Source organism: Vipera ursinii, assembly GCF_947247035.1.
Source record: "Vipera ursinii genome assembly, chromosome: Z".
Classification (NCBI taxonomy): Eukaryota; Metazoa; Chordata; class Lepidosauria; order Squamata; family Viperidae; genus Vipera; species Vipera ursinii.
The window spans coordinates 55,549,808-55,571,314 of record NC_139517.1 but is presented as its reverse complement, the minus strand read 5'-3'; the positions used below and the strand labels follow the sequence as shown (position 1 = coordinate 55,571,314).

General features: G+C 43.7%; 1 protein-coding gene across 4 annotated transcripts in view; it reads left to right on the top strand.

Moving 5' to 3' along the window:
* The window catches only part of TEX10 (testis expressed 10), a 164,640-nt gene that overhangs the window by 86,798 nt on the left and 56,335 nt on the right, over window positions 1-21,507 (top strand). For all 4 annotated transcript variants that reach the window (XM_083377078.1, XM_083377079.1, XM_083377080.1 and 1 more), the window contains exon 10: window positions 17,340-17,428. In XM_083377078.1, coding sequence (XP_083233204.1) covers window positions 17,340-17,428 — 89 coding nt within the window. The remainder of the gene's footprint in view (window positions 1-17,339; window positions 17,429-21,507) is intronic.

Here is a 21,507-nt window from a genome sequence, read left to right as displayed (position 1 = left end):
AAGATATATTAGACAATGTGACCTGAGCTGTCAGAGAAGGGTGGGAAAGTTTCATTCTTTTAATTAACTGCTTCCCATCATCTCCTCATAACTAGTTTCATTTCTATTGTACTGGTTTGCTAATGCCTAATAAAATTAACATTAAAGAACCCAATGCTTCTGGTGTTTTGCTTTGTTGGGCTTCTCAGCTGGAACTTGACACTAAGCTAGCTTTCTAAACAATTCCAACTCTATTAAAGGGGTCCTAAGCCCCTGCACCTTCTGGTAGCTTCCAGAGAGGTGGTGAAGACTCAGGAGTAGATGCCTGAAATGGAGAAGCTGGCTGGAGCTGGGTCGGGAATGACCAGTGGAACTCCTGCTGGGGCTGGAAGCAACTTCATAAACTCACCGGCCACAACATGACCCAAGGAGGGAGTTGAATGCAGGGAGCTGTCCCGGAGTATATGGGTGGAACAGTGGTGTTCAACCCACCCAAGTGGGAGAAGTGGCAAGAGGAGCTACAGAAAGCTGCTGTAGCTGAATTCTCATCATACTGACCTCAGACCGAATGGGGTAGACAGCTGAAATGGTGGGAGTAAGGAGCCTCATTGGACAGCACCAGGAAGCACTACTTGCCAAGGTACAGCAGCCGGTCGGTAGAGCAACTGAGGCAGAAGTTTAGAACCCTGGGGGTCCATGGAGCTGGTCCTATGGCTGGATCCTAGACCCTGAAGGGGCTCAGCTAGCCTCCGCTTCTGGCATCACCATCAGTCCCTTCGCCCCAGCACACAATAGGAGTAGCAGTTGTGGGGGCTGGGAGAGCTGTTAACCCACATCCAGGGCTACCTCCCCAGCCCAGTCCCAGTCTGGAAGAGAGAGCCTGCAGCTCACCATTGGTGTCTGTTCCTGAACCTGGAGTGTGTGGCTGATGACCACTGCTGGTCCCCAGGTTTGAGGCTCACCCGTGGAGGTATCCATATAGTGGGGCCTGGATGCCTGGACTTTGGCCAGCACCAAGGTCACCTCTGCTGCCACCACTGAGGGCAACTGTCATGGTTCTGACTAATGAGACAGATCAAAGAATTTTCCAGCATTGTTTATTCTAAAAAGTCTATAATAATGAGAACGAAGCATCGGCACTCATGGATGGATGCCAGAATCTGAATTCTGCTCCCCATAACACATCATATTATACACAATTCCCTCCCTTAATTACACAATTCCCTTCCTTAATTACACGTCATAAATCAGATTCTCCAATTAGTTTAACATGTAAAGTTTCACTTCCTTTCTGTAGCACGCCATTCATTATCTTATTAAAACAACCAGGTTAACCTCCTCCTCGTCCCCAGCTTCATTGATTCAAAGCAAGGAAAAGGCTGCCTCTTATATTATCAGAGCAAAAACATCCGATGTTTGCAGCGTTCACATCCGGCCCCCCTTACAAAAAGGATAGGTCCTGTAATGTAAACTAAAGCATATGTCAGGGATTATCTCTTGGTTTGTTGGGGTTTTTTTCATGAAACATTTTGATGAATCGGTCAGCCTTCACCCAAGTAGCTTCAGACAGCGACTACCCCTTGCAATTTCCCTTTAAAGATTCTAGAGTAAAGAATGCCTTTCACTTCATAGTGTCTCTGACCCACTACTATGAGGGCCCCGGGTGCCTTCTTAGGGGAGGTCTTAAAGTGAAGACCTGAAAGGTTTTCAGTAAGCTACAATGGAAAACCGGGTGATTTTTTCCCAAAAGTCTGGAGAGTTTCAATTCTACTGTGACCAGGTTGATGATTCTCACAATGGGGAAAGGCCCCAAGAATTTCAGTCCTAATTTCTTGCTGGGTAATTTGAGGCGCAAATATTTAGTTGACAGATAAACCTTTTCCCCAGCTTGGAATGTTCTTTGGGGAGCCCTCTTTTTATCAGCCTGTTTTTTTATAAGTCTCAGAAGTCTTTTTTAACGTCGTTTTCGTCTTTCTCCAAACCTCTTCCCATCCCCTCACCCATTGATCAAGTGTCTGGGAAGTAGAGGGCACCTGAGGGTATTCAGGCATTGGGCTGAACTCTTTTCCTGTGGCTACTCTGAAAGGCGTGTAGCCGATGCTGCTGTGAACAGAATTATTGTAAGCCACCTCAGCGAAATGGAGGAGGTCAGTCCAGGTTGTCTGTTGGTAGGAAAGAGCATCTGAGTTATTGCTCCACCATTTTGTTAGCGGATTCTGCTGCCCCATTGGTAGCTGGATGAAAAGCAGATGATAAGCCTTGAGATGATCCAAGTAATTTAAGAAAACTCCTCCAAAGTTTCGCTGTGAACTGCACTCCTCTACCTGAAATTATTCGCTTAGGGGTGCCATGCAGCTGGTAGATATGTTTCAGAAACAATTTAATCAGTTGGGCAGATGGGAGTCCTTTGCAGGTGATAAATGAGCCTGCTTCGAAAACAGGTCTATCACAGTCCATATGACAATATTTCCTCTACTTTTGGGTAAGTCTACAATAAAGTACATAGCTGGACCCTTCTCAATCATGGACTACAATAAAGTCCGTGGTTGAGAAGGGTCTGCCACCAGCTGCAGTAACCCAGGGGTATTCCCTGGAATTCTTTTCATGGTGGCATATATGGTACAACTCCAGACAGTTTTCTACATCTCGTTTTAGCCCTGGCCACCAATATTGCCAGTGGATGAGGTGCTGAGTTTTTAAATATCTGATGTGTCCAGCCTGTTTTACATCATGGCTGTGTTTGAGAGCATTGAGACAGAGGGCTTCGGGCCGATACAGTTTTCCCCCCTTGTATGCGAAACCATCCCTGCATGTTAAGGAGGTTTGATTATCTTGAAACCATTTATCAGTGAGGAGCTCTTGTTTTATATGCTTCACTCCCCGGTCATCAGGATTAGGGGTTCTGCGAGGTGTGAATTGTGTTGCAGGTTGTGAACTGGGGAGAATTGTCTCGTTGACCTCTTCGCATTTGCTTTTGTACTGGGGCAGTCGAGATAGCGCATCAGCTAAGAAGTTTTTTCCTCCCAGTATGTACTTTAGAGTGAAGTTGAAATGATTAAAGTACTGCGCCCACTGCACTTGTTTTGAGGACAGTTTGCAGAGGTGTGTGTGTGTCTTCAGTGTCTCTAGGTTTTTGTGATCTGTCCATACTTCAAATGGCACCTTGCTCCCCTCTAAATAGTGTTGCCAGTATAACAGGCTCCAGCTAATGGTGAAGGCCTCCTTCTCCCAGATTGCCCATTTCCTCTCGCTTTCAGTGTATTTTTTGGAGATGGCGCAGGGTTGTAGGACTCCACTTTTGTTCTTTTGCAGTAATACAGCTCCAACTGCAACGTCGCTGGCATCTGTTTGGATTATGAAGGGCTCCCCTGAACATGGATGCTTTAGGACTGGTTCAGCAGCAAATAGTCTTTTTAAATTCTCAAAAACTGACAGCTCATCGTCCAAGCAAGTGGTTGGCACAGTTGTGGCATCTCTCCTCCTTTGCCTGTCTTGAGTAGTTCTGTAAGGGGTAGGGCAATCTCAGCAAAGGAGGGTATCAATTGGCGATAAAAGTTAGCAAAACCTAAAAAGCTCTGAAGCTGTTTGCGAGTCTTTGGGGGCTGCCATTCAATTAGAGTTCTCACTTTGGCTGGGTCCATTTCTATGCCCTTGTTGGAAATTTTGTAGCCAAGATAATCTAATCAGGTCTGGTGAAATTCACATTTTGACAATTTGGCATATAGCTTGGCCTTCAAGACTATCTTTAACACTTCCCTCACTAGCTTTATATGATCAGTCATATTTGTGCTGTAGATCAAGATGTCATCAAGATACACCGGAACACCTTTGTATAAGTGATCATGTAGGACCTCATTAATCAACTGCATAAATACGGCTTGGGCCCCCTGCAGTCCAAATGGCATGACTTTGAACTGGTAGCTTCCCAAGGGGCAGTTGAAGGCAGTTTCCCACTCATCCCCCTCCTTTATTCTCATCTGGTAATATGCTTCTCTCAGATCTAATTTAGTGAAGATACTCCCCTTAGCCAGGTGGGTTAGTAAGTCCTTCAGGAGGGGGAAGGGGTATTTATTTTCCACACTCACTGCGTTCAGACCTTTATAGTCCATGCAGCAATGAAGAGACCCATCTTTTTTTTCTTTGAACAACACAGGAGCTCCCATAGTAGATTTGGCCTGTTCAATGAATCCCCTCGCTAGGTTTGTATCCACATATTGCTGCATTTCCTCCATTTCAGGGGGGGGGACATAGCGTACATTCTTGGTTGTGGAAGTTTGGCCCCAGGCAACAGTTCAATGGAACAATCATTGAACCGGTGAAGAGACAACGTATCGCATTCTTTCTCATTAAATGCCTCCGCTAGGTCCCGGACTCGCTGGGGATGAGCAGCTCGCCTGATGGCAGTGAGGCAGCCATGTGTGCTCGCTCATTGGGTGGGCTAAAATTCCCTGTAACATCTATTGAATCAATGGGGGGATCGGGCCCTATAGGTAGTTTCACGGTTCTCACTCCTTTCTCCAACCAGATTAATGGCTTCCATTTGTCCAACCAGGCTAATCCTCGGATCACAGCCTCAGTCATTTGGGGGGCCACAAGGAAGCGAATAAACTCCCAGTGCTCATCTATTTCTAGGTGTAGGGGCTCCATTAATTGTGTGACTAAAGTCTCTCCCATCAGGGACTCATCAGCTTGCTCACAGGTTTGGAGAGCAGTTTTGCTCATATGCCCAGTTTCATGGCAAATGGCAAGCTAATGATGCATCGGGAGCATCCAGAATCAACTAGCCCCTTTAAATCTACCTGTGTACTCGACTTAGGGATTATGAGCTTGGCAGGTAGTGATAAAGGTGGGATGTGTCGGCTCACCATTGGGTCGTTCTGTCCATCATCAGTGTCGAAAGAGGGTAAAACAGGGGTGGATCCAGCCTGAATTCTGGTGTCCTCCCGTGTGGGGGATGTGACCTGGGCAACAGGTTCCTGCGTCATCCCGTTGGATTTCACTCCCATTAGCCACTGTGCAGGTTTCTTTCTCGCTGCTGGTCCTGGTCTATTCTGTGATTGGGGGTAGGGGACTGGGCAATTCGCTGCTTGATGTCCCTGCCGTCCGCACAGGAAACCCTTAATTGTCGGGCCTGCAGGTGGCCTGGGTCCTTCATCCATCACAGTAGTTGGAGATTTTTGTGGGGATGATTGCCATTTGGGTTGTTATGGCCTTGGCTTGGCTTCAGGTGGGAGAGGCTTCTTATAGTGGGCGAGCTGAACATCTAATCTTACTGCTGCCTGATACCATTCTTGCAGCTGGTCAGGTATAGCTCGGTATATGCAGGCCTGAGAAAGGTGGTCGTCCAACCCTTTCCTGAAATGATAAATTATGGATTGCTCAGGCCATCTCTCTATCTGACCGGCTATCTTACAAAACTCTTGCATGTACTCAAAGGCACGCCGGCCAGCTTGTTTTATCTTGTGGATTTTTTCTTCTACTTTGAGGGCAATGGATGGGTCCTCAAATCTTTCTCTCAGCCCTAAGAGGAAGAGGTGGGGATCCTCCAGTTCAGGGGTTTGCTCATTATATAAATTGTTTAACCATTCAGATGCTTCTCCCTCTAGGCTGGACACAATCACATCAACCACGGCATCTTAGTCTGGGTAGAGATAGGCCCAGCGATTCAAATGAGAGCATACTTGGTTGAGGAAAAAAATCAGTTTCTCTGGGTCTCCATCGAACGTTGATCTGAAAGGTGAGGCCATCATTGGTTGCTGTTGTACCCCTAGTTGCTGCTGGCCCCATCCTGGTTGTTGATTCAACAGCTCCCGCTCCCCCTCCCCCCGTTGTCGTTTAACCACCAGTTGCTGGTGACCCCATTGGTGCTGCTGTATGCCCAGGGGTTGCACATTCGGGCCCTGCTGCTGCCCCACTTGCTGTGGTTGTCTGATGGGAGGCTGCTGGGTCTCCCTCATTTGCCGGCCCCTCAGCCTTTGCTGTATGTTTGGGAGCAGTGATTAATCTCCTTGCTGTGGTTGTCCTCCCACCAGTTTCTGATCTCCAGGCTTCTGCACCACCCCAAGCTGTTGCAAGGCCTTTATTAGCTGTGGCAAGCCCAGAGGTTGTTGGCCTTTTACTTGCGGGAGTTCCCCAACCTCTCATTGCTCCAGAGGCTCCAGGCTGGGGTTCTCAGTCTCTGTGGCTCTGGAGGGCCTGGCAGGGGACTCCTGGGGCTGGCAGGCTGTCTCGTCTGCAGACAGGATTTTCCACTCACCCAAATTCTCAGTGGCAGACGGTCTGGTAGCTCTCCACCATTCTGCTTTTGAATTCTCTGGCAGGGCAGTCTCGAGGCGTCTGGAGTCTCCACTGGAGTGGTTCCAGCCTGACGACCAGATAAGCTCTTCTAACTGCTTGTGTTTTCCCCGAAACTGAGAGACCTGCACAAACTCATCCTTCCACAGCATGCTGTCTTACTTCCTCCTCTGAGGTGTCAGCAGCTGCCAGGTCACTGTCTCCAAGCTGTTTTTCTTTTCCCATGATGAAGATTTTTTCCTGAATCTTTGCCAGCTTGTCTCAAGGCTAGAGACAGCGACTGGGGCTCAGGACCCCCAGCTTATTTGAAAGAAAATGGATTCTGGCATGATGTCATGGTTCCAACTAATGAGACAGATCAAAGAACTTTCCAACATTGTTTATTCTAAAAGGTCTTTTATAATGAGAACGAAGCATTGGTACTCATGGATTGATACCAGAATCTGAATTCTCCTCCCCTGAACACATCGTAACATACACAATTCCGTTCCTTAATTACACGTCATAAATCACATTTCCAATTAGTTTAACATGTAAAGTTTCACCTCCTTTCTGTAGCGCGTCATTTGTTATCTTATTAAAACAACCAGGTTAACTTCCTCCTCCTCCTCCCCAGCTTCATTGATTCAAAGCAAAACAGTTTAAAGGAAAAAGCTGCTTCTTACATTGTCAGAGCAAAAACATCCAATGTTTGCAACGTTGACAGTAACATTCGATGGGAACCCTGAGAAACTGGCGTTCTTCCTCGTTCAAGTCTGGACCCACCTTGACCAACATGGAGATTACCTTAATGACCAAGCCCAGATAGATGTTGAAGGTGCCTGATGACCAAGGTGCCCACAATCTGGCAGATCCATATATGTTTTTTTGAGGCCTCAGGGCCCAATTCAGGGTGCAGACCCAATAAGCGGAAGTGGAGGTCCAGAAGGTCAAATGGGAGTATATCCATGACTATGTGTATTAGAGACTTCAGGAGGATTGCAGGGAGGCTGAGCCACTGCCTAGAGCGACTGTTGACCCAATACCTCTGAGAGGGGCTGAGCTGCAACTTGTTTCACCTGTGTGTGGCCTGAGGAATCCCAAACTGGCTTAGTGACTGGTACCAGCTAATTACTACCGTGGAGTTAGACCTGGCAATGTACAAGGACAGTGGGGGATTGCAACTGAAGAAAAGCCAACAGAGGTGCACTTTAGGGAAAAACCTGCTAGAAGCAGCATCCCTGGTTCCTGCAGGACCAGCCGACCGCACGCCCATCATGTGCTTTCACTGTGGCCAGGAGGGTGACAGGGCTGTGATGTGCCTGCCACTGGTCCCTTGGATGGCTCCCATGCCACCGACTCCCTTGAAGCCAAAGAAGCCACCAAAGAAGAGGAAGGAGAAATCACAACCCAGGTTTCCCTCCCCCCGAGAGTGAAGAGGATGGAACTTTGGCTGAAGAGGGACCACTGATGATCCTTTATGGCAGTGAGAGTAAGGAAGAGGATGACCTAATTGTGAGTGGACCTGTCAATAACCTGAAGTTAGGGACGACCTCAAGGCATCTCGCTTAGGGGTGAGGGGGATGCTAAAGGTCCTCAAAGACTCTGGCTGTTCCTGCTGCCTAATTAGTCAAGCCACAGTGCAGAGGCTAGGACTACATGTGAGGAAGCTCAAGAAATCTGTGAAATTCAAGCAGGTTGATGGCATGCTGATAGGAGGCAAGGCCACTTCCCATCTGATGGAGCAGGTGCAGCTAGAGTTGGGAGACCACGAAGAGACTATTTGTTTTATGGTCATCCCAAAGATGGCAAAAGATATGATCCTGGGCCTGGCTAGGTTAGCCAAGTGGGTGCCTCGGATCTATTGGGAGAAAGCCTCAAAGCAAATGATTATGAGAAAGCAGGCCCTGAGCCCCCCTGACAAGCGAAAGAAACACCCCAAGAAGGGGGTGTGTGTGAGGAAAACCCCTGAGTGCAGCAAGGGAGCATCAGAAGAGGGAGAGGAAATCCATCCTGAGGGAGTACCGAGACCTCACGGAGGCATTCAGTGAGAAAGAACGCAACGTCCTCCCTCTCACCGCCCCACAGACTGCGCTATTGAGATCCTGCCCGGGGTGAAACACCCCAAACCAAGATGTATTCCATGACTATGAAGGAGCTGAGGGACTACATTTTTTTATTGAAAAGTTTTATCATACATTTTATCTTTAACAGTCCCCCCTACCCCTCCCCTATCCCTCCCTCCCTACCCCTCCCCCCTCCCCCCCCGACTTCCCAGAGCTAAGTACAAGGTATAAAAAACAAAAAAACAAAAACAATCATAAACATCCATATGCTAACAACCATAAACTCTAAAATCTATCACTCTCTAGCTCATATAGGATAACTACAAACACTATTAATATAAAATATATTAAAAAAAGAGAAAAAAAGAAAAAAGAAAGGAAGACTTATTCAAATGCTACATGAAACTTTTTAGTCCCATATTTGTTCTGGATATACTCAATCCATTTTCTCCACTCCATAATATAGCGTTCTTGCGAGTGATCTTTCAAATAAGCCGATATCTTTGCCATCTCTGCCAGGTCAGAAACCTTTAAAGTCCATTCTTCTATAGTCGGCAGTTCCTCCTTCTTCCAATACTGACCTATTAAGAGTCTTGCTGCCGTAATTAAATTCAGCATCAACTTAGTGTCCACAACTGTAGCATCTGTAATTATTCCCAACAAAAAAAGTTGCGGACAAAACTTTATCCTTTGCTTAAAAATCTTCTGCATATTCCACCAAATTTTTATCCAAAAAGCCTTAACCTTTTTACAAGTCCACCATATGTGAAAATATGTTGCATCTTCGTCACCGCACCTCCAGCATTTAGGCTGATAATTCGGATACATACTTGCAAGCTTTTTAGGATCTAGATGCCATCTGTAAAACATTTTATAAAAGTTCTCTCTTAAATTTTGAGCTTGTGTAAATTTTACATTCCTCACCCAAATCCTTTCCCACGTGTCCATTGTAATAACTTCTTGGATGTTTTGGGCCCATTTAATCATACAATCTTTAACAAGTTCTGTTTCTGAGTCAATTTCTATCAATGCAAGATATATCCATTTAATATGTGCTGGACCCTGATTTCTAATTTGCTTTATCAGATTTTCATCAGTCATTGTAAAACCAGTTTTCTGATCTTCTTTCCACCTGGCCTGTAGCTGAATATATTGAAACCAAGTTTGAACAATCTTCTCATCTCGCAAGAGGCTGTATGGTTTCAGACACCAGACATTTCTTTCCAAGCTTAAAATCTCCTTATACGTAGTCACATCATGTTTAAAACCAACATTTATATTTTCTATTGCGTGTTTTGGGATTGCCCACAATGGTATCTTACATTCTAACTTATGTCTATACTTCTTCCAAACTCTCAACAATGCCTGTCTTAAAATATGCACTCTAAACACATTATCTACCTTCTTATCATACAACAAATATGCATGCCAGCCAAACAACAAGTCGTGGCCCACAAGATTTAATAATCTCTCTTGTGTCAAATTAATCCAATCACTTATTCCTGCTAACGCAGCAGCTTCATAATATAATTTAAGATTGGGCATTTTAAGACCACCTCTCTCACGAGTATCCTGCATAATCTTAAGTTTAACTCGTGGCCTTTTCCCTGCCCAAACAAATTTATTGATACCTCGCTGCCATTCCTCCAGATTAGAATCTTTCTTAAGAATCGGTATCATTTAAAATAAAAATAAAAATTTAGGCAGGACATTCATTTTCACTGCTGCGATTCGCCCCAACAAAGACAATTGCAATTTTTCCCAACTCTCCATTTCTTTTTGAATTTTCCCCCATAATTTTTCATAGTTATTTTTATATAACTTTGTATTAGAGGGCGACAGAAGCACCCCCAAATATTTGACCCTTTTAACAATCTCAAATCCAGTTAATCCTTCTAAGAGAGCCTTTTGCGAAGCTGTCATATTTTTGGCCAGAATTTTAGTTTTTTGTATATTAACTTTAAATCCAGAAACCTTCCCATATTGTATTATTATCTCCATCAGGTCCACAACAGAGTTCTCCGGCTGGGTCACTGTAACAACCAGATCATCTGCGAACGCTCTCAATCTATAATCCTGATCTCTAATTTGCATACCCTTAATTTTTTCCGAATTCCGTATTTTAACCAATAATATCTCCAATGTTAACACAAATAACAAGGGCGATAACGGACACCCTTGCCTTGTGCCCTTCTCAATATTACATGCTTCTGTCCGGCTATTATTAACTATTATTCGGGCAGTTTGTTTTTGATATAATGCCCTAATCGGTTGCAGAAAATTTTCCCCAAAATTCATTTTATCTAGAACTTTCATCAAAAATTGCCAATTCAATTGATCAAAAGCTTTTTCAGCATCTAAAAAAATTAGCGCCGCAGGGATCTGGTTGTTCCTCTCCAAAAACTCTAACACATCAACTATATGCCTCACATTTTTTTTCATTTGCCTACCACTAATAAACCCCGTTTGGTCCCCATGAATCATCTGTTGCAGAACCCTCATCAGTCTATTAGCCAACACCTTAGCAAATATCTTATAGTCTATATTTAAAAGTGATATCGGTCTATAATTTTTAACTTGAGTAGCATCTTGGTCTTCCTTCGGAATCAAAGAAATAAAAGCAGTTTTCCAAGACGGAGGCACCTTTCCCCCCCTCTGAATTTTCTGGAACAGTTCCTTTAACGGTTTTATCATCTCTAATTGTAAATTTTTGTAATAAGCCGCAGTCAAACCATCCGTACCTGGCGCTTTGTCCACCTTCAATTCCTTAATTGCTATAAGAATTTCTTCTTCTGTTATCAATTGATTAATCCCGTCTTTTTGTGCTTGCGTAAGAACCGGGATGCTAGCATTCTCCAAATATACATCAATGTCTTTTTCATTAATCTTCTCCTTAGCATATAATTTAGAATAAAAATCCACAAGAGCTTCCTTAATAAGATCCTGTTGAAACACAACCCTTCCCTTATGCTCAATTTTATCTATATTAGAAGCCCTTTGCTTTTTCCTCAGTCTGTAAGCTAGCCATCTACCTGGCTTATTAGCATTGCAAAAGGTGTTATGCCTGGCAAACCGCAGATTAGTTGCCACTTGGTCGGCCATTAGTTTATCAAATTGTCCTCTTAATAGCTTAATAACCTCCTTAGTCTTCACATCCGCTGGATTCAAAATCAAAGCCTTTTCTTTTTCCTTAATTTCATTCTCCAATTCTTTCCTTCTGGCTTCCAAAGTACGTCTGTGTTTATTATTCATATATATCAACACCCCTCTCATATAGGCCTTGCTAGCATCCCAAACCATGTCCATAGAAGTATCCTTATTCATATTACTTTCAAAAAAATCCTTCATCCGCTGTTTACATTCTTCCACATTTCTCTGGTTTCTAAACAAATTCTCATTTACACGCCACGAGCGCCTATCTCTATTCTCCTTATTAATCTCTAACCAGACTGGGCTGTGATCAGAAATAGTTCTTGCACATATCTTTACCTTCTTAATCCTAGAAAAAAAGTCATTAGTCAGCAAAATAAAATCGATCCTGGAAAAAGATTGATGTCTGTCAGAAAAAAAGTATAGTCCTTTTCATGCAAATGTATGTCACGCCAAATATCTCGCAGTTCCAAGTCATCCTTCATTTCAAAAAAGGATTTAGGCAGTCTAGCATGACTCGGAACGCGCTTAAAAGAACCAGCCTTGTCCATCTGTACATCCAAAACACCATTCCAGTCCCCCATAAAAATAAACGATTTGTAATCCAACTGAGTAAGCTTTGTGTGAAGTAAACTAAAAAAATCAGCTTGTTGTTGATTAGGAGCATATAATCCAACTAAAAGCGTCTTTTTACCTTCTAACAGCAACTCTATCATAACGTATCTTCCATGCTTATCTGCTTCAATTAATTCCGCTGTTAAAGCGCTTTTAACATAAACAACCACTCCATTTTTCTTATTCATTGCAGAAGCAACAAATTGCGTGCCCAACCTTGAGTTCGATAAATACTTTTGGTCCATAACCCTAATATGCGTTTCTTGCAAACATATAACATCAATCTTGAATTGTTTTAAATATTGAAAAACTTTCTTCCTCTTCTGTGGTGAATTTAGTCCATTAACGTTCCAGGTTAGAAATTTAGTCGCCATGCATGTCATCCCAAAGCTGTTGGAGCACATCTTTAATAGCCCCACTATCTCCTTTGGGCCGCGCTCCTCCCACTGCTTGGCTGTCAGTACGTTTTGAAAGTTCCATAAACTTCTGCTGGTCTTGTTCTTTTATTTGTTTTGCTCGTTTTAAAGCGTCACGCGTCACCCTCTGCTCTCCAGGATCAGCCAAGAAAGTTATAACTTGATCCCCTCCAGCACCATTCTCCTCTGTCTGTCCAGCTTCAGCCTCTTGAGGTTTTCCTTCTCCAGATCCCTTTGCAGCTTCCAGAAGTGATAGTGGGGTTGCTTTTAAAACATTATTGTAGAAATCACGCGCCTGTGTCACAGTAACCAGACGGTACCTTTTACCTTCATGTATCACCACCAATCCAACTGGAATCTCCCATCTGAACCTTATATCACGTTGCTTGAGTTCCTGCACAAGAAATGCAAAGTCCTTCCTTCTCCTTAAAATCTTTGGAGGAATTTCTTTTAAAACCAAAACTTCTTGGTCAGCAATCACAACTTTAGTATCATAGGCGGCTTGAATAACTTCATCTCTAGTTTCCCTCTTTGCAAAATAAACCACCACATCTCTAGGTAGCTTTCTCTGTTTAGCAATCCATGAGTTTACACGAAAAACTTTATCCATGCATCCCTTTATTTCAGATGCTGGCTGACCCAATACTGCTTCCAGAGCCTCAGAAATCAGCTGCTTTAGGTCTTTAATATTTTCTTTTAAGCCTCTGATTCTAACAGCATACTGCATCTGATGATATTGAACAAGACTCAGTTCTCTGTCCATTTTGTCTCTTAAATCTTCATTCTCCAGTACCTTTACTTCTAATATGGCATTTTTTTGAGTCAGGTCTTCCACTTTTTCATCCAAACCTTGCACACATTCAGCCACACTTTGCACTGTAGACAAAATGTCTACCCTCATCGCACTGAACTTCTCTTCCATCCTCTCTTCTATCCTCTCCTCCAATTTCTCCAATTTCTCCTCCACCTTTGCCAACTTATCACCCAGTGTTTCTAAAATTACCTGGGCTTGTTTTTCAAGAGCATCTTGTAAATCCTTCGATGTCAATGCAGCAGGAGGAAGCAGAGCTTGCAACGATGTCTGTTGCACCGGGGAAGTTCCAGCACTCCGAAGAGTTTTTGAGGGAGGTTTAGCCGCCATCTTTTTACTTTCACTTGTTGCGCACTTTCACTTTAAGTTTATAAAGTCCATTAAGCTAGAGAGTAAAAATAAAAGTCCTCTTCACCTTATCCTCCTGTACCGCTCTGCCTGTTCCTTTTATTCCATGGTCTTTCCTTCTGGCAGGGGTGGTCGCAAACTCTGCTCCAAAAATCCCGGAGCAGAGACGCTGAACAGCTGGGAGCAACCCAGGCTTCGGGGGAGTTCAATCCTTCAGCCGCCCAAGCTTTAAGCTCAGGCGGCCCCGGAGAACTCAACCCCTACCTGGGGCCTCACCCCCTCCTCTTCTCCCGAGGAGGGGGCTTCCAATCCACCCGAACAGCTGATCGGCGCTGTTTCGGGTGAAAACAACACAGCTGAGCAGCGGGCAGCCCGAAAAGGATGCCTCCGGCGCCGCGCTGCCACCGGAAGTCCAGGGACTACATTGATAAGAACTTAGCGAGAGGGTTTATTCAGGTGGTGAAATCTCGAATAGCAGCACCAGTACTCTTTAAAGAAAAGAAAGATGGGTCTCTGAGATTGTGTGTGGATTTCCGTGGAATTAACTGAGTGTGCATGGAGGATACGTACCCGCTCCCTCTCATGAAGGACATTCTAGGACATTTAGCCAAAGGGAGTCTTCATAAAGTTAGACATGAGGGAGGCGTACTAACGAGTGAGGATTAAGGAAGGTGATGAGTGGAAGACAGCCTTCAACTGCCCCCTTAGTAGCTACCAAATCAAAGTGATGTGTTTTGGGCTACAAGGGGCCCTGCTGTGTTCATGCAACTCATAAATGAGGTGCTGCATGAGCATCTTGATAAGGCGGTTCTAGTGTACCTTAATATCTTCAAGTACACTGAAACCATGGACAAGCATGTGAAGCTTCTGTGACAAGTGCTAAAAATGCTATTGAACGCTAAGCTGTATGCCAAGCTATCTAAATGTGAATTTCACAAACCTAGATTGGACAACTTGGGTTACATGTTCAAGGGAATAGAGATGGACCTGGGGAAAGTGAACTCCATCTTGGAGCGGCAAGTTCCTCACACCCGCAAGCAACTGCAAATTTTCTTGGGGTATGCAAATGTTTACAGGAAATTCCTCCCCTCTTTTGCCAAGATTACCCTGCCAATCACTGAGTTTTTTAAAGACTGGAAAAGGGGTGGGGAGAAACTCCAGCCGAATCAGCCCTTGAACTGGATGATGAAATGTCAAGCAGCATTCAAAAGATTGAAGGTGCTATTTGCCATGGAACCAGTGCTAAAGCACCCAAGCCCCAAAAAGCCTTTCATGATCCAGGCTGATGCCAGTGATGTGGCTGTGGGAGCTGCCATTCTCCAACACAGTGGGGAGGGGAACTTACAGCCAGGCACGTATGCATTTCGCAAACTAAATGAAATGGAACAGCGATGGGCTATATGGGAGAAAGAGGCTTTTGTGGTGTGCTGCTAACTTGGAAGCAATTCCTGGAAGGAAGCAATGCCCCCTTTGAAGTGTAGATTGATCATTAGAACTTAAAAGCCATGGGAAACACCTCCCCCCCTGCAAGCTTTCTCCTAAACAAGTCAGATGGGTGCAGTATTTCAAAAGATTTGATTTTGAACTAAAATACATCCCAGGAGGGAAAAACTTCCTGGCTGATGCCCTATCCCATATGCCACAATACAAAAGCACCTGGCAGGAGATAGTAAGTTCTGTTGTTCCTGATAGCCAGTAAGTTGTGCAAGCAACAATCAGATGGCAGGAAAAAAGATGCATTTGCACAATAGGTGAAGCAAGAGCTACAAACTGATGCATGGTTTATGGCTCACCAGAAAGAGTTGACCATGCGGGAGGGATAGACCTGTTTTCCAAACAGGCCCACTTCATCACCTGTACTGCCCCCCCACCCCAGAAACTAGTGAAGATGTTTTTGCAACACATCTGACTGCATTTCAGATCATGGAGTTCAGTTTACTGTTACTGGAGGGAATTTGTGAGGATGATTGGGTCCTTCCAGGGGCTCAGTTCTGCTTTTCATCCAAGTACAAATGGATCTGCAGAATGAGCTAACGACATAGTGGAACAGTACCTGTGCTGCTATGTTAACTACCAACAAACAAACTGGACAGAGTTGTTGCCATTTGCAGAGGTGACATATAACAATGCAGTGCACAGCAGTATTGATTTCAGTCCTATTTGTGCCAATACCAGAGTGCCCTTAGGAGCCTTCCTTCTTGAGCACCCTAAACGGTTGGGTGGGTTCGTTCCAGTAGATCTGGAGCAATTCAAAGAAGGCTTAAGCTAAGGCAGCCAAAAGTCAGAAAAAAGAGGCAGATAAGAAACAAGCTCCCCAAGAGATGTTCCATGTAGGTGATAAAGTATATCTGTCTACAAAATATCTTAAGCTGATACAAAATTGGAAAAAGTTAGGACCAAAGTACATAGGTCCTTTCCCGGTAGTAAAAGTCATTAACCCAGTGACAGTATTGCTGAGACTACCAAGGTTGTTGGGTAAAGTGCACCCAGTATTCCATTGCCATACAGGCAATAAGCTGACTTTGTGATAATGCCGCTTGGGCCCCCCCGAAAGCCCTAATAAGCATATACATAGAATGAAGGCTATTGCTAAGCACATTGATTTGTGCTTAGATTGTAAGCCGCCCTGAGTCTTTGGAGAAGGGCGGGATATAAATGGGATTTAAAAAAAATGATTCCACAGAAAATACCCCCAAGGGAAGGATTAGCAAGCATTGATGTGTATTCTTTTTGTTTTCCAGGTGCCTTTTCCTTCCTGGGGGGTGGGGGGCAACCTGTCAAGCTATAAAACCTACTGTCTTTAGGAGCTCTGCATACTTCTAGCTTGCCAACAGTGCAGGAGGGAATGAGGGGAGAGTTTTGAATCCCCACAGGTGTTCCTTATGAACATAAGAGCCGAAGCCATTGGAGAGTTGTTTGGGTGAATTAAAGTTTCTTCTAATAATAATTACTGGAAGATATATAAAAAAATGTGACCTGAACTGTCAGAGAGGGGAGGGAAAATACAAAGTGCTAAAATATACTGCATGTAGGTCCTAATAAGGCAGGATCTCCCATACATTATTATTATAATACACAAAAGAGTGTGAAATCATAACTACTAGTTCTTTAGCTACTGTTGGCCTTCATACAGCTATTTCTTCAGCTGGTGTTGCCCTTAGTTCTTTCTAGGAACTTAGGATGTCTTAATGTATCAGCATAATATGTCTGGATCTTTTATAATTGACAGGTGGAAATTTTGTCAATGCACAAGATTTTCTAAGTGCTGTCCAAGATATTTTGTTATGGCACCTGGTGTGCTGATAACCACTGAGACCAACATAGCCAATTTATACTATAATCATTCCACTTTGATTTTTTTTAAAAAAAACACAGTTGTATAACAGTCACATGCAAAGATTTTTGTGTCTCTTATTCTTCCCCCTTATTTGGATCTTTTAATGCATCCTCTTCAAATAAACATATTCTTGGTTTTTAACCTAATTTTAAAACACAATTATTGAGAAATAATGGTTAGTTTTGCCTTTTTTTAAAAAAATTGGACCATTTTTCCTCCTTTAAATAAGTTTGGGGTAGATCTATGTTATATATGTAATTTGCCACTACGTCTGAATTACAATGCATCTTAAATAATTTTCTCAAACTCTACCTCCCCCCTCCCCCCCTTTTTTTTGGTAATAGATCCTCTTTTGTGGCATGGAAATATCCAGTGCAGAGCCATTCAGTGACTGACATGGGTTACTTCAGCTTTTTGTTTTCGACTCTTACAGGTAATAGCTACAGATTTACTGTCATCTTAATATTGCTGGAGTATTTGGAAGACAAATTTTGCATAAAATGTATTTACTTTCACTTGTTGACCTCGCTTGAATTTAGTTAAAAAAGCGAACCTGCAAAGCATGCAGAAAACAGTCCCTTTCCTAGCTCGTTCCTTCCTTCTTCCCCTGCTTCTCTTTCCTTCCTCCGTGCTCAGGCATGATGCTAATCTACTGGTGGGGGCCATGAAAGCTGGAATGCGGTCAGCCTTAGATCCATGGGGAGCCCTGGAGCCAACGAGCCCCCTCTGTCTCTGCCCCACCCCTGAGGGTGCATGGAAAAGGCGGTGAGTGCTGGCATCTCTGGGGAAAGGGAAGCATTCTCCTACCTTTTCCTTTCTCAGCGGTCAGCAATGTTGGATGTTAGCCTCCTCTTCGCACACCCAGGGGGTGGGGTGGGGCAGCCCCTTGCTGGCCCTTTCCCGCCAAAGCCACCTCCTTTTATATCCTCTCCTCTCCTGGAAGCGCTGATCAGCTGGAGCCCAGAGCTGATCCTGGCACCTCTGCAGAGCCCCGACAGCCCTGCAGCTTCAGCTGTCTTTTTTGGGGGCTTGTGCGGCGCTGCCGCCGTTTCAACTCATTCCTCTCCACCCTGCTACAAGGTGACAAACTACCACTGGTGGTACACATACCACCAGTTGAAAAGCCCTGTCCTAGTAGATCACTGCTTAAGTATTAGTCAGCAATGTGTCACAACTGGCAAAAGAGCCAGTGCCACATTAATACAGGGATAGCATCAAGATAACGAGGTCATAGTACCACTTTATACTGCTCTGGTGAGACCATACTTGGAATGCTGTATCCACAATATAGAAAAGATGCTGAGGTCCTTAGAAAGGGTGTAGAGAAGAGTAACAAAGATGGTAAGGGGTTTGGAAACTAAAGTGTATGAAGAAGGAAACTAGGTATGTTTAGCCTAAGTACTAGGAGATGACATGATAACTATCTTCTAATACCTGAAGGATTGTCACAAGGAAGAAAGCATCTGAAAGCAACTTATATGGGATTCGCTATGGTTATCAGATAAGTTATCACAACAGGTGCAGAGAACGGGAAATGTACAGTTAGAAATGAACTTTCTAACGAACAAAAAAAACGTGCAGTGACATTCCCCTTCTTTCGTCAGCAAAGTGAAGACTCAGGTAAGGCACATCTTCTCACGCAGATACTCATGCTGGGCTGTAGGAAGTGGTTTGTTCAGCATGTCAGCAATTTGATCACATGTAGGCACATACTGTAATGTCACAAAACCTTGTTTAACCAGTTGCCTTATGTTTTGATATCGGATGTCAATGTGTCTGGACCTTGAACCTGTAAAACGTGTTTCAGAAATATAAACCACAGATTCATTATCTTCCATCACTGTGATCGGTCGAATCGGATGTGTCCAGATATCTGTGACCAAAGCATCAAACCAGGTTAAAGAATTGCATGCATCAGACACACAAGCATACTCAGCTTCTGTAGAGGAACAAGAAACAAAATTCTGTTTACGCACATGCCAGTAAACAGGACATCCATTCAAAAACATCATATAACCTGATGTACTTTTCCGTGACTTCTTATCACTCGCCCAGTCTGAATCTGCAAAACAACATAACTCTGCATAATCAGTATGTGTTGGTTCCAACAACAACTTCATGTCTTTGGTGTGTTTTAGATACCTCAATAACTTTTTAACACATGTCCAATGAAACTGTTTTGCCTTGCCTACATGTCGTGATAAAAGATTAACACTAAGTGCAATGTCGGGTCTAGTCCAACTACTAATATATAGCAGCGACCCAATGACTGAGCGATATAGTGTTTGATCTTCGAACTCAAGACTTGGTTCATGTGCCAAAATGTGAAAGTCAGTTTGCATGGGTGTACTCACAGGCTTAGCGTCCTCCATGTTGCAGTGATGTAACAGTTGTTCAATCTTCTCTTCTTGTGTGAGACAACCCCTTCTGAGTTTTGGCAATTTGAACACCTAAATAAGTGTTAATACATCCTAAACACTTCAATGTGAAAAACTTTTGTAAAGCTTTAGCAAAAACCTCACTCATCTGCTTATTTGGACCAATATAAACAATATCATCGACATAAACAAGAATTATCTCATACCTATTACCGGATCTTTTAGTAAACACGCATTCATCTGTTTCGGACTTAATAAAGCCCATTGAATTTAGTTTGTCAGAAAGACATAAGTACCACATTAAACCAGACTGTTTCAGACCATAAAGACTTTTGTGTAGAAACCAGGTATCCCCTTCTTGCTGTCTGAGCCCTGGAGGACCTTTCACATAGATGTCCTCGTCAAGATCAGCGTGTAGATAAGCCGTTTCAACGTTGAACTGGAAAACCTCTAGACCAAGGATAGTTGCAGTGGCCAAAGCAATTTTCACACTTTCAGTCCGCACTGTGGGTGAGTATGTATTTGTATAGTCCTCAAGATAACGTTGAGTGAAACCCTGGGCGACAAGTCTGGCCTTGTACAATGACTCGCCATTCGGCTTCTTTTTGATCCTGTAGACCCATCGAGTACCAATAACTTTCTTGTTTGCTGGAGGGCTTGCAGGCATAATCACTTGAAGTTTCTTTAGACTGTCCATTTCAGCCTGCATTGCCTCAAACCATTTATCTTGTTCTGATTCAGGAAGATGTTTGATCTGTGTGAACTTCTCAGGTGGAAGTGTAACATTACAAATCAAAGGAACAGGTGTTTTTGTTACTTGCCACGAATACCGTTTTGGAGGAATTCCCTTTGTGGACCTCTTGGAACATCTCGGGCCAACCGTCCATTCTTCTTCTGTGTCGTCCTCATCTTCATCATTGTTGCCAGCAGCAACATTGGCGGCTTGCGAAGACGGAACAGTAGGTTGAGAAGAACTCGTGGAAGGAACATTATCCTGTGAATCTTGATCATCAGGTTGTGTGGCATTAGCAACATCATCTCTAGGAAAATAAACTCCAGGATCGTTAGAATGAATCCTGGACCAGTCAGCATTTTCCTCAAAAGTAGCAGATTGTGAAACCACAATAACATGATGAGAGTCAATGTATTTGCTCCATTTTGAATTATCATCAATGCCCATAAATCTCATCCTTTTTGCTGCAGGACCCCCTTTCTTTCTTTGGGCTAAAGGAATATTCACCATAGCATATGAACCAAAAACATGGAGATGTGAGAGATCAGGCTTGTGTCCATACAACATGAAATAAGGGGTCTGATTTATCACACTACTCCAAGTGCGGTTGATGATATGGTTAGCATATTTGATAGCTTCACCCCAGTATGGAAGACTGAGGTTAGCATCTTCAAGAAGGCAACGCATCATGGTTTGCAAAACCCCATTTCTGCGTTCTGCCACCCCATTTTCAGCTGGAGTATAAGGAGCAGATGTCTGATGTACTATCCCATTCTCACGCATCCAGTCCTGGAAACGCTGAGACATGAATTCAGCACCACGATCACTCTGGATTCTGGCAATGTTGACCTCGAATTGGGTATAGACAAGACTAGCAAAGTCTTTAAAGATCTGAAAGGTCTCAGATTTTTCTTTCATAGGATATACATATCCATATCTAGAATAATTATCAACGATTGTCAAGAAATATCTTTTACCACCAAGTGTTGGTGCAAAAGGACCAACTATGTCAGTGTGTACCAAATCAAAAATGCGTGTTGACAGGTGTGTAGCGCGTTTTGGAATTGCTGCTGGTTTGGATTTGGCTTTCTTGCAGACAGCACAGTCCAAAAACACCTTACAGCCCTTTAGATCCAAACCTCTTGCGAACTCTGGCATCTTCTTCAGGACACGGAAACTGGCATGACCCAATCTTCTGTGCCACTTATGGATACACCTGGAATGCAAAGGTTTACCTGTTAGTGAATTCTCAACATTAGCATTTTTATTAGGAACCCCAGGCTTGCTGTGAGCAACCTGTGTCTTTTTTGTATTTTTATCATTATTAGGAACCTTTGGAGTAGCAACAGGATCTCTCTCTGGGACGTCTCTCTCTGGGCCTGTGCTTTTTGGAACGTGTAT